General features: G+C 43.8%; 1 protein-coding gene across 1 annotated transcript; it reads left to right on the top strand.

The window, feature by feature from the left end:
- The first annotated feature begins 3,069 nt into the window (after positions 1-3,069).
- Positions 3,070-11,888, top strand: RPS10 (ribosomal protein S10). The gene is made up of 6 exons (XM_090024872.1): positions 3,070-3,202; positions 4,762-4,911; positions 5,432-5,603; positions 10,407-10,484; positions 10,892-10,947; positions 11,793-11,888. Exons 2-6 carry the CDS (start codon positions 4,762-4,764, stop codon positions 11,832-11,834), a joined length of 498 nt encoding a protein of 165 aa, XP_089880998.1. The 5' UTR covers positions 3,070-3,202; the 3' UTR covers positions 11,835-11,888.
- The last annotated feature ends 427 nt before the right edge of the window (positions 11,889-12,315 follow it).

Here is a 12,315-nt window from a genome sequence, read left to right as displayed (position 1 = left end):
CCTTGTGGGGAATTTATTGTGTTAATACAATTTGGGATGAGGAATCTGCTGCCCCCTGTCGGGAGAAGAACAATTTATCCCATTTATCTATGAATTATTAAATGATGCAATGAAAGAATGTAATAAAAGTCTTCCTGCCTCCGTTTGTCCCTATAAGCATATATTGTTTTTTGCTTTATCCGTGAGGGCTTCCTGCTTTGCTCATACACCTTTCTTTATAAATGCATGCAAACTCCAGTGTTGCTAGGCAAGAGACTACAGTGTACAACAGTAAAATGATTTCCAGTAATCAGGCCAGTAGCAATGTGGATTAGGCCTTTTACTATAGAGCACTGTATTACTTTTCTGGTATAAAGCTGGAACTCTCCCCTTCTAGAGGCTCACGAGAGCCAAAGCCTGGCAGGGTGGAGGCCGTGATGGCAGGCCCATGTATTTGGTTGAATGTTTGACTGTTTGGTTTCCTCAAAAAAACTTGAAAATGGCATCTCTAATCTGAACTGAAATTTGAACATTCACCACTGTTTCAAGGGGGGCAAGGACACCTGGATGAAGAGCACAGGATAGCACTTGTTTGATGCTTAAAGCGGTTCGTTTCTCTGGAGGCCACCAAAATCACAGACACACACTCATTAGATGGCACAAAAGGTGTACTTGCAAATAGGGTCAGAGCAGAGTCAAAAACTCAGATTACTCTGAACCCACAAAGGAATTTTGCAGGCTGTATTTATCTTTTTCTTCCTGGGCACGTGTGCAGAAACAGGAACTCTTACAGCTCACTTCCGTTTCATACAAGCATACATGTGGTTACATCACTACATACATCACATGTATAGTATAATTAACTACTTAAGTATGCAGGGCGGAGAGGTAAATATGCATCAGCTAATTAAGCATGCTCAGAGACTACTATAGGTCACCAAGAGTTCAACCCCCCCCCCCCCCCCCCCCCCTTCAAAGACACAGTCAGTTGAATTCCAGCTTCTGTAATCTGTATGAGAAAGGCTAGGGAGAAACTGGGGGAGAGTCTGCGATTTAGTATAAGAAAAGCTGTGGCAAGGCTAGGAAAGGAACAAAGTCCTTGGCAGTGTTTCTTTCTTATCGGGTGCAAGATGCAAGCTGTGCATTTCTAACAATACTCCATTTCTAACAATATTCCATTTCTAACATGTTGGTAAGGTTTACTATCTCTCATTGTTTCATCCCCAGCACCAAGCCAAGCCATTAAGCACAGGGAGCCAAACTTTCGTGAAAATAGGCAAAGCATGTTAGAGGATGTGGATATTTTGGCCACCCAAGTTCAGACCCACTGAAGCCCTGATTCTTCAGCTCAGTACCTCAGTACTTCTCCGCTATGAGGCTCCATTAAAATATGGGGTGGGATGATGATTAAATCTGTGTAATTGCAGCATTTATGCTTGCTTATTATTACCAGCCTGCATGGAGCACACATCATCATCACATCTGGGCTTCTTCATGAGGCCTATGTTGAGAAAATAGTTATTTTAATGATGTAGTGGCTTCTTAACCTGGCTGGGGAAATACCATGTATTTGTGTCCATGAAGGCAGTTTTCCTGAACTGTCTCATAGGAGAACAGCTATTCTGGCGTGGTTTGGTACCCGCCGAAGTGCAGTGGCTTTAAACCCAGTTTATGGAAATGGGAGTCTCCTCCCGTGCTTGCTTTGTAGGCCTTATGGTTGAGGGCAAGTAAAACTTGGGGACCTCCAACCCCACGCCTCTGGGCCTGGGCTAGCAAGTAGGACACCCGCCAAAGGTTTTGGAAACATCTGAAGCCCCAGGTGCGAGTGGAGGATGTTTGCTGGTAGTAGGGCCGCTTATGGTTCCAGACTCCTGGATTTGGAATCAGTTTTGGCTACTTTGGCTTCGGTTACAAATAAAAAACAAAACAAAAATCTGCCTAAGATCAGCCCTCAGCCCCTGCAGTACAGAAGCTTGTCACAGGGGGAGCATAAGTGGAAAGCGGAGCAGCAGATGAAACTGGTAGCATATGGTGGGGGGCAGAAAGCAGAGCTGCGAAGTGGTTAGAGGAAGTGAATGGGGTGGGCATTTGGTACATCTGCCAAAAAGGTTGGCCCCCACTGTCTTGGGGGATCACTTAGGTGCCAGGGGAGCCCAACGTGAAGCATCTCAGCCCCAGGCCTCCTAGGCACAGAGCACCCACTACTTCAGGGGGAAAGTATAGGTGCTGCGGCTCCGGAAATCAGGCCCTGGCTCTGGAAGGAGACACCGCCGAATAAACCCCACTGCATGAGAAGCCACTTCAGCATCGCCTGCCATTACATTTCACTCCTGCTTGGCATTGCTAGGTCTTAAATATGAAATTATCATATTGGAAACTCAGAATCATCGTCTTTGCTGAAAAACTATCGTACACTGAAAAAATATGCAACTAAGTATGCAAATAAGTCTTACTTACTTCATATTGTTCAGTTCACTAACTCACCAGTGAGTGAGAACTGGGTCATTAAAGCTGAAGCATTTATTTCGAGGCAAGCAGTCATAGCAGTTATCCTGGTTTTCTCTGATTAAAAAAAATCCCCAATTTTTGGATTTAAAAGTAACCCCAAATCCACATTTTTCAGTGAGTAAAATGAAACCTCACTATATGGGTATGTATATATGTGTGTATATATATATGTCTGCGTGTATGTGTATATACGTGTATGTGTATGTATATAAATCTATATATTAGTGGCGTTTCATTTTACTCAAGGAAAAATGTGGATTTTGGATTACTTTTTTATATCCAAAAATTGGGGATTTTTTAAAATCGGGGTCCCTGGTCATAAGAAAGTGCTGGCTGCACGCCCCAAAATTAGTTAAGGCTCCCTAAGAGTAATTTGGGTTGTGCATATATGCCGCATCGATCAGCTGCCTCAAGAACGATGGTACATGTTGCACACCTGTACTGTCACTGATTATACATGGTGCAACGATCGAAATCATCGTATAAATCCGCTAGTTCTCAACCTACCACCACTGCTCCCGCTTCCACTAAGGCGCCTGCGCAAAACACCCCCCCGCCCAAGGTCTCGACCTGGAGGCGGGAGGGGCCTAGAGCCGTTCCACTCAGGCACTTGACTAGGCACCCGGGCGAGCTCGGGGCCTTCCTCTCATCCGGAAGTGGGCGCACTGCGCATGCTCCTTCCTTTCTAGCGCTCGGGCTTACTGCTCCCGCCACGGTAAGCCTGGGCTCCAGGCGCGTCATCATCCCCCGCTCATCGCCGCCATCCCGCCGCCCCTGGCCCTGCCTCGGCGCTCGGCAGCGACTGGGCGGCCTGCCCCACGGGCCTGCGGGGATATGTCCTGGGGGCGGCCCCGGGGAGGGTGGGGACGGGAGCTAGGCCGCAGTGCGGGGCGGGAGGTTGGGAGGTGCGAACCGCTGGGGGTGGGCTCAGCGGGGGCTGCAAGGAGGGCCCTGGGGCCTGTGTTGGGCAGCAGGAGAGGCTGGGAGCGCCTGGGGGAAACTGAGGCTGGGGGTGAGGACCCAACCCCGCATTTGGGGCAGTAGGAGCAAGGCTGCATTGTGCTGGGCCAGGGGGCGACAGGGGCTTCTGCTTCTGGGAGCTGTTTGTTGCCTCTGCATGAAAAGGGTGGAGAGACCTGGACCCCTCTCTCCTTGCCCAGGGGCAGAGCCTGAGCTCTTACTCTGGAGGGCTCCTCTCCCACCACCTTGTTGTGGGCTGGGGGTGGCATTGGTGGGACCAGTTGCCCCGGCTATGCGGGTGCTTTTCTTGCACGTTTCCCACTGAGAATGTCTTCGTTGCTTAGTGACTTTAGGCACATGGAAACTAAGTACAAACGTGTAACCCTGCGTTGTTTAAAAGTTCCCTTCCTGCCAGCGTGTGTTTAGTGCTGTCTGGGCCCTTCTGACTTAGCAGGATGTCAGGTATCTCTGTTTTATCCTGCCTGAGGTGTGGGGTGTTGATGTTTGCTGCGCTCCTTTGGTTTTCCTGATGCTCAGCTTTAGTGCTATACAGACCCAACAAAAATGCTGTATTGGACTTTTGCTCTCTGTCAGATTGAAAGTGACGTTTCAGAGGCTGTCATTTTTTTAAAGAATTGCTTTTTCTAGTACGGTGGGAAGGGTGGGTTATGCCAGGAGCACTTCTTGGGAGCTTTTTTCAGGGTTTAATGTTCATGGTGTATATTGCTACAAAAATTACTGTAATTGCTCTAATGCACACCTTTGTTTTGCTGTTCTTTACTACCGATAAAAGCCATAGGAGTTGTTTTTCTCCATTGGATTACAAAACACAGGTGAACTAAAATGGTCTTTTCTGCCTAGTGCAAGGGCTGGACCTGATGATCTTGCAAGGTCCTGTCCAGCCCCTTACAATCTATGGAAAAAAAATGAAGCTTTACCTCTTCTGTCCTCCGTTTTGTTTCTGTGTTAAGCTTGCAGGAGCTGAGAAGAGCCAAATATGTCACCAGAAGCACGTTTCAGACTATCTGACGGTTGTCATAGAACACCATGATTCCAGAGTTGCTCTGTTTTTGTTAGATCTTGATACTGGAGCACTTGAGCATCAGCTCTATAGAAACGTACGTGTATCTTGACAGTGAAGTGCAGTAACGATTCCTTTAACTTTCAGTCTGGTAAAGGTGATAGTAACTTATCAAACAAAACACTATAGGCCCAGTGTAGAATTGAGTGGCTTAAAAACGGACCTTGTTTATAGTAAACTAGCAGTAAAGCATTTATCCTGTTAGAGCAAACTAATCATTGTATTCTCTGCAGATGTTGATGCCCAAAAAGAACAGAATTGCCATCTACGAGCTCCTTTTTAAGGAGGGAGTAATGGTGGCGAAGAAAGATGTCCACATGCCTAAGCACCCAGAGCTGGCTGACAAGAATGTGCCCAATCTTCATGTCATGAAAGCCATGCAGGTACAGGAGTTATGGGTGTAAAGTTTAATACTGAACTGTGGACTAGCACAAAAGTTACAGCTAGCTTACATGAAGCTTGTGTCATATATTAGTGTAAATGCTGGCACTTCTGGTGTTGAAGAAACAGCCGTTTCGGGGGATTTTTTTCCCCCTTTTTCCAAGTTATAGTGCTTCTGTTAACTTTATCCGTCATGCACAAACTGTTGGAAGTTGCTGTGTTGCTTAATATACAATTTGATAGTCCTCTTTCTGAAACGGATTCTTTTTTATCCTTTTCAGTCCATCTTTCATGGAATGTGAGTAGTTAATATGTGGGTGATACTATGGCTTAGCTTGTATAAATACACTTGAAATATTTTAGTGTTCAATTTTGCATTTGTACCCTGTGAGCTACTGCAGTGTTATAGCCTGGTGTTTTTATGCTGGTATTTAATGGAGATGTTAAATGATGGTTGTGATCAAATGCTCCGTAGTCTCCTTTAGATACTCATTAGCTGCAAAATGACTATTTCTCTTTTAGTCACTGAAATCTCGTGGCTACGTGAAGGAGCAGTTTGCTTGGAGGCATTTCTACTGGTATCTGACCAATGAGGGCATCCAGTACTTGCGTGATTATCTTCATCTGCCCCCTGAGATTGTGCCTGCAACCTTGCGCCGCAGCCGCCCTGAGACTGGCAGACCACGACCCAAAGGTAAGCAGAAATCATGACAACTTCCATGGCATAGCTGGGTGGCTGAGAATTCTGTGGGGTAGAGGGTAGAACAGTGTAATGGACTACAGCTGGCTAGATAGCCTCCTTTCATGGTAGATGCTTAGCTGAACACGCGCTCTGTGACATTGGCCAAAGGGCTGTTGAATGTGTTTAGGAGTAGAGAGATTACATTGCCTCTGTGTTTAATACTGTCCTAACTGCTACTGAAATATTGTATGCAATTCTGGTGTCAACAGTTCAAGAAGGACGTTGGAAAAAATCAAGACTGTTCAGAAAAGAACCATGAGAATGATTCAGGGATTGGCCATATCGCTTTCTTGGGGCGCTTAAGGAGATGAATCAATTTAGCTGATCAGGGGGAAGGTTAGGGAGTGATTTGACTGGTCTAAAGTAGTACCTCTTTGGGCAGTAGGAATTTGCTTGCTCCAAGTCTAACGAGCTGCAGCTTGTTAAATTTTTTGCCAGAAACAAAACCCATGGTCTTCTTAAGTGCGAGGGTGACTTGTGGAACAACTTAACAGTTATTGCAGTGGAAATTTTAAAATCAAGATGGGCTGTTTTTTTCCCTGAAGGTACCATGTTCAAAGAGGAAATAATTTAGGGAAGTTGACTGACTTGGTAGAGTGAAGACCATGCTAAACAATGACTGCAGGCTCTTTTGACCTCAAATTTGTTATTTGAACAGTTCTAATAGGTAACTGTGGTGCCAGCTAAAGGCATTTGAGACGAGTCCCTGTCAGAACTGCATCCTTTTCACTTATAGCATTTAATATCCTTTATCTATCTAGCTTGCACAGTTTTCCAACTTGGCCTCCTTCTCAAAGAGCCACGTAGAGGATAATACTCTTCCTTCAGGTTCAAAGAATGTTATTTTCAGAGTGTGACTTTGTAAAATAAGACAACAGCCAGTTGTTTTCTAAAGTACCTGTTCATGGCTACTCTTAGCAAAGGGGCCCTTAATGATTGTCCATATCATGAAGGTTTGGAGGCATAAATACTGTTTCTCTTATTGTTCCTTGGACTTGGGAAGGTAAGCTTCCATTTAGAACACTGTCATCCTCAAAAGTTACAGGTGAAGGTTGTGGAGATGCTAATCATCATAATTTGGGGATGGGACTAGATGATCTGTCTAGGTCCCTTCTGACTCATTGATTCTATGATCATTCCATATTATATTAGTTTTCTGCAAGGTTCTACATGCGCTAGTCATCCTGTCTTCATTGCTTCATTTAAATAGTCAAAATAAGTTGCTGAAGAGGTAATGTTATTTGGGTACTGATGATTATTAGGCAGAATAATTTTGTCTTGTCAACAGGTTTTCTTGGCTTTAACTTTATTCTCTCAATGGTCCTAGTTTCATGCTCTCACAGATGTGTGTAATATTATCTGTATGCCGTAATTTGCTTATGAGACATTTCCCCCAAACTTGATTCCTCATTTGAGGTCTTGTATTTCTCTCACTGACTCAGCATGTGCTGGGAAGACAGCACTTGTTCTTGGCAAACGATCAGTCTTAAACATCTTGTTGAGCCCATTGATGCTGCTGTGTTGGCGAACATACAACTTACAAGTTTTGTGGTGTTGAGGACGTTCCATTTTGCACATTGCTTCCCTTCAATATTTTGTGATCAGCAGTGGCCAAAACTTTCGCATCAGCAGCAAAACAAATATGACAAATATGAAGAACTCTACATGTGTGATGCTTCCCCGCCCCCTTCAGTAATGTTACAGAGGCTGCTAATTCAGTTTCTTGTTCTCTTGCTCTTTTTCCAGGACTGCCTTACTTGATGGCTGCTTTCTTGGTTAGTCCATTGGTAACATGGAGGCTTTACCTGTGCATCTTAAATGAATAGGCAGATTATTAATCACTTTTTACTGATTGCTGTTTTTTCAAGGGATCCTGGTTTTAACTGATTTTTTTTAAAAAATCCCCAATTTTTGGTTTGAAAAACTTAACCCCAAATCCATATCTTTCCATGATTAAAATGAAACAGCACTGTATATAGAGCTGCATATTAGTGGTGTTTCGTTTAAATCATGGAAAAATGTGGATTTGTGGTTACTCTTTATTTAACCAACAAATTTGGTGTGTGGTTTTTTTTTTTTTAAATCTGAGAAAACCAGGATCCCTGGGAATCGGTGTCAGGCAGCATATTTACTCAAACTTAGGGCAGTTGGCTGATGTTGTTTGCTCCTGTCTGACCCTGTCCTTTCAGCTCTCAAGAGGTTTTAACTTGCTCAACAAATTCACACTGCAATGGGGTTTGCTGTTACAGTGGTTCCTGGCTTCCTTTCAGAGGCAAAAGTAGAATTATGCATAGGGATGTTTTCACAGAAGTGTTTTTCAAGCAAACTGGAACTAACAGCATGTACAAAGAAGGTCCTTTGCAGGTCATCCATAAATGTAAAATGTGTTTTGGTTCCCACAAACCCCTAAAATATTGTAGTGCATGGGCTTCAAGTACTGGCCTTTGTTCTAATGTGATTCAGTTTTGAAGTATAGTAATTAGTGCCCCTCCTTCCCTTTCTTTTGCACTTGTTTTCATTGGAGGTCTAAGAATAAACTTCTGGATCACTTCGGTATCTTTTGTATGACATACTGTGCAAAGGTAAATTACCAATCCATCGTAGATGGGATCAAGCAGCACTTTACAGTAGCCCTCAGCTTCTTTGCACCGTTGTGCACAAGGTTAAAGGACCCCCTCTATTTGTATAACAGTACGTAATAAGTAAAAATCTTGCATTATATAACACTAGAACAGTTATTAAAACCAAACACAGCTACTTTACTTGCTTGCTTTGTGAGCTGAAAGTACTTGATTCATCTTGTTCGCTCTGTTTTCCCTATGATGCACAATAACAAGGGGAGAGCTCTTCTCCCTCCTTAAATTTTGTAAATCTCAAGTTGTCCAGAGGGAATTGAGGCAGGTGTAGCTGTTTGAAATCTAGTCAGCTTAAAAGGCATTTCAAGCTGATGTCTCTTGACTCACTTTACCCTTGTAAGTGAATTCCTTCAGGGCCCTTCAGCACAACTTCAAGATCATGCAAAATCTTCAAGTCACTTAATAGGCATTTTTAGGCTTACATGTCATAGAGCCGCTGCTTTTTTTTTCCACAGGAAAAGTGTTGTGACCCTGATGTTCCAGAAAATGTACTAGAGGCAAAGACTTTTTTTTTGTCTTATTAAATCAGCTGTATAGTTGGGAGAGTTATTGGACAACCTGGGGAAAGACATTTACCCAAACACTTGTCTAGTAACTCGCCAAGTGTACAGTTTCTCCAGTTAAAGACATTAGAAAAAATCCTTGCCTTTTACAGGAAGAGTAGTGTGCGCCAGTGTGGGTCATCTGGAACTTCTGTCTGTCAGTTGCAGTTTGTTCAGTTCTCTGTTTTGTCCTTGTTTGAGTGTGTTTTATTGTTGGGTCGGTCTGTCTTCCAGGTCTTTTGCCTTCTCAGGTGCTGTGACTCAAGCTGAGTGCATATGTGCAGTACGTTTCTAGTAAAATTTGCTTAAGCTTCCTCTAGGGAGCAGTTGGCTAGTGCCCTTCATTACGGCCATGACATGTAAAATACAGAGTTCTTAAGTACACTGTCCGGCACTTTTCTGTCATGGTTTCTTGTTCAGGGCATCAGGTACTTTAGATGTGTTACTTTTGCTCTAGATGGGGTTTTTTTTAGATTATTTGCAGCATTTGTAAATGTACATACAATTGGGACGATAGCTTTGCAGGCCAGGGCTTGAATGAAGTCATCCCCAGCTAAGAGTCAGTGTCATAGTGCTCATGATATTCCATTATAATGCATCTTCCCAAGGGTAGTTTGATCTCAGAGGAGGAAGATGCAGCATAGATCAGGTTTGTAGGGTGCTGCCTTGATCTTATCCATAGGGATGAAACTTCTGTTAAATGGTTAGAATAGTCTGTGTAACCATAAATATTTAGCTTTTTTCATGAAATCTTCCAGAGAGGAGTGATCTATTCAGAAGAGCAGACCAAGGCAGGAAGCTCTGCATCTTGTATTGTGCTTGAAACTGCCAGTTTATGGTAAACCGTTCAACCGCTAGCCCTTCTTCCTGACTTCACTGGTGGAGTGGTAGCACTGGGGCCAGGACCCGTGGGAGACATTCATCTTTGTGCAGCTTGTGTGATAGTGTTTTTCCCAAAGCTTAAAAGGCTGGTATTTCCACAGCTCTACTTTTTCTTCCCTGAAAATATCCTCTAATTTAGCTTAATTGTTCTTTATGTTCACTAACTCCTTTTAGGAGGGGGGCCACAAAGTTAAGTTATTTTATGTTGCCTGTCCAGAACCACGTGTTTGGCGTTGTGGAGAGTCTGAAGCTTTGGCTTAATTGTGGGCTTGTCAGGATGATAAATACCTGTAATTGGGTGAGGTGTTCTTTGGATCACGGTTGCCAACATCAGTCCTTGTTTGGAACAAGTGTAACAGTTGCCTTGATGACCTGCACAATGTAGTTGAAATCAGTAGTTTAAATCCAGCATTTTCCTCCCAGGTTTTATACTTTAGCTCTTCTTGCATTGGACTAAACCTTTGGTAAACCAATAGTTGCATCTGAATCCTATACTTGCAGAAGGCTTATATTACATCAGGTGTCTTTTTTTGGTTTAGACTCAAATTGTTCTCATGCTGGTGTGTTTTAACAGACCGGCTAGTGTAGCCCTGATGTAGAAGTGTATTTGCCTACCATCTTTAGACAGAGAAGCTGTGAGCGTAGTTCAGTGCACATAGGATTTGTTGGATTAACAGTACCATTCTGACTTGCAGGTCTGGAGGGTGAGCGTCCTGCTCGTCTTACTCGGGGAGAAGCTGACAGAGATACCTACAGACGCAGTGCCGCTCCACGTAAGTATTCATTGTGTTGGGGTCCGAGTGAGTTAGGCTGAGCTTGTCATGAGTACAGATGCTTTCCGTTCAGTTTTAGTTTCTTTTATGAGGGCGGGAAATAGGGCTTGAATAATCTGACACAAAACACACTGTTCTTGGTGGTGATGGAGCTTTGAAAGCTCAGTTTGCCTGGTGAAGTTGGGTTGTCTAGTTAGCAGATCACTTACTGCTGTAATTGATGTAATGCTTTGTATAACTGTAAGTTACAGACAGATACCTGATGCTGTAAAGGGTACCAGCATGGGGTTGGGACGTTTGATACTACTAAAGAGAGAACTTCCCAGTGACTTTGGCATCGTAGTCCAGGGAGTGGATCCTCTGCTTTTGTGGTGGGATTGAACACTCTCCTTCTTTCTTCTTTTCAGTTGGTTCTGACAAAAAGGCTGAGGCTGGTGCTGGAGCAGCGACCGAATTTCAGTTCGTAAGTCTTGACATCTTGAAATGTTTCCTAAGCTAGGGCTTGAGGGAAAGCTTACAGCAGGGCTCCATCTGGAGGAGATGGCATCCTGAGGGCTACTGCCTCATGTCTGTCACACCACTTATTAAACTGCTGGCATATTTTCTGCTGCAATAATACAGGACGCTTCCTGTTTGCTGCTAGTTGATCCCCTGTTAGGCCAGGCAGTAGTATTGTTGTCAGATTTCTGTATGCTGCCTTTGTCCAGGCTACTACCTGGATAGGAGACCTTCAGGGAACATTCGGGTCCTGTACAAAATGACGCTGGTTGGTCAGTCAGTACAGAGTATGGAGCCCCAGCATAACTCTTTTAGAGAAGAGTTAAAAAATGAAGCCATGATTCCATGGGATATAATCTTCCCGTTGCATCCTTGGAAAATCAGGAGTGTTAACCTCAGTGCCCTGACTGCATTACACAGGCTTAAAGCTTTGTGCTTGTGAAGCACTTGGATCTGCTGGTGAAAATTGCTGTTTTGCACTTTTCTGTGGCAGTCTTGCATATGACTTCCAAGCTAACTCTAGAAAGAGCTGGGTTTAAGATTGAATCTGTCATTCTCTGCGTTAGCAGGCCTTGGACACAACAGGAGTTGTACTTTGACAAATGGTAGTTAGCTTCGTAAAGGGGTTACTGGCTAATTTTAATCTCCTCAAGGCAGACAAGACTAGTGTTGTTCCCTTATGACTTACGTAGCCCAAACATGGGGAAAAGCAATGCATTTGCAGTGTTCTCTGCATTTGGGTTGCCATCACACTTGCTGTTTGGGTTTCTGGTATGACTAGACTTCTAATACTGTCTCTTTCTTTTGCAGAGAGGTGGATTTGGTCGTGGACGTGGTCAGCCTCCTCAGTAGAACTCTTTGGCCATGTTTTTTTTGTGTATAATAAAATAGGTGAAAAAAATCTCACCCTCCTTGCATCCGTGTATCATTTAAAAATATGGAAATTAATGTCCTACTAACAGCAGTAATTTGGACCACTAAAGCTGAGGTTGCAGATTTAACTGATTTAAAAAAACAACAGATAATGGAGGGTAGACTTGGTCACAGGAAATATGTATTTAGCTTCCCAGCATCGCTGGGATAGATTATGATGGCTGCTGTGGGTTTTGGCTGGGGCAGTTTGAGAAGATTCTTCTTGGAGAACAGTAGGAGGTGTTTGGTGTCATGGAAGTTTGGAACTGCCTCCTGTCTTCTAGGTTTCCATTAAGAGGATGCCTTTTGAGTACCTGCTCAAAGGGGGATCCCTTTTGAATGTGAAGTGGAGGTCTGGCTGTATCTCCAGAACTTTGGCTTGCATTGTGCAATATTGTGATTTGTGAAGCAGCTGGAATAC

Source organism: Crocodylus siamensis, chromosome 13 (assembly GCF_052110815.1).
Source record: "Crocodylus siamensis isolate JL-2025a chromosome 13, ASM5211081v1, whole genome shotgun sequence".
NCBI lineage: Eukaryota > Metazoa > Chordata > Crocodylia > Crocodylidae > Crocodylus > Crocodylus siamensis.
Note: the sequence above shows the minus strand (reverse complement) of the source record. Positions and strands in the feature narration are given on the sequence as shown.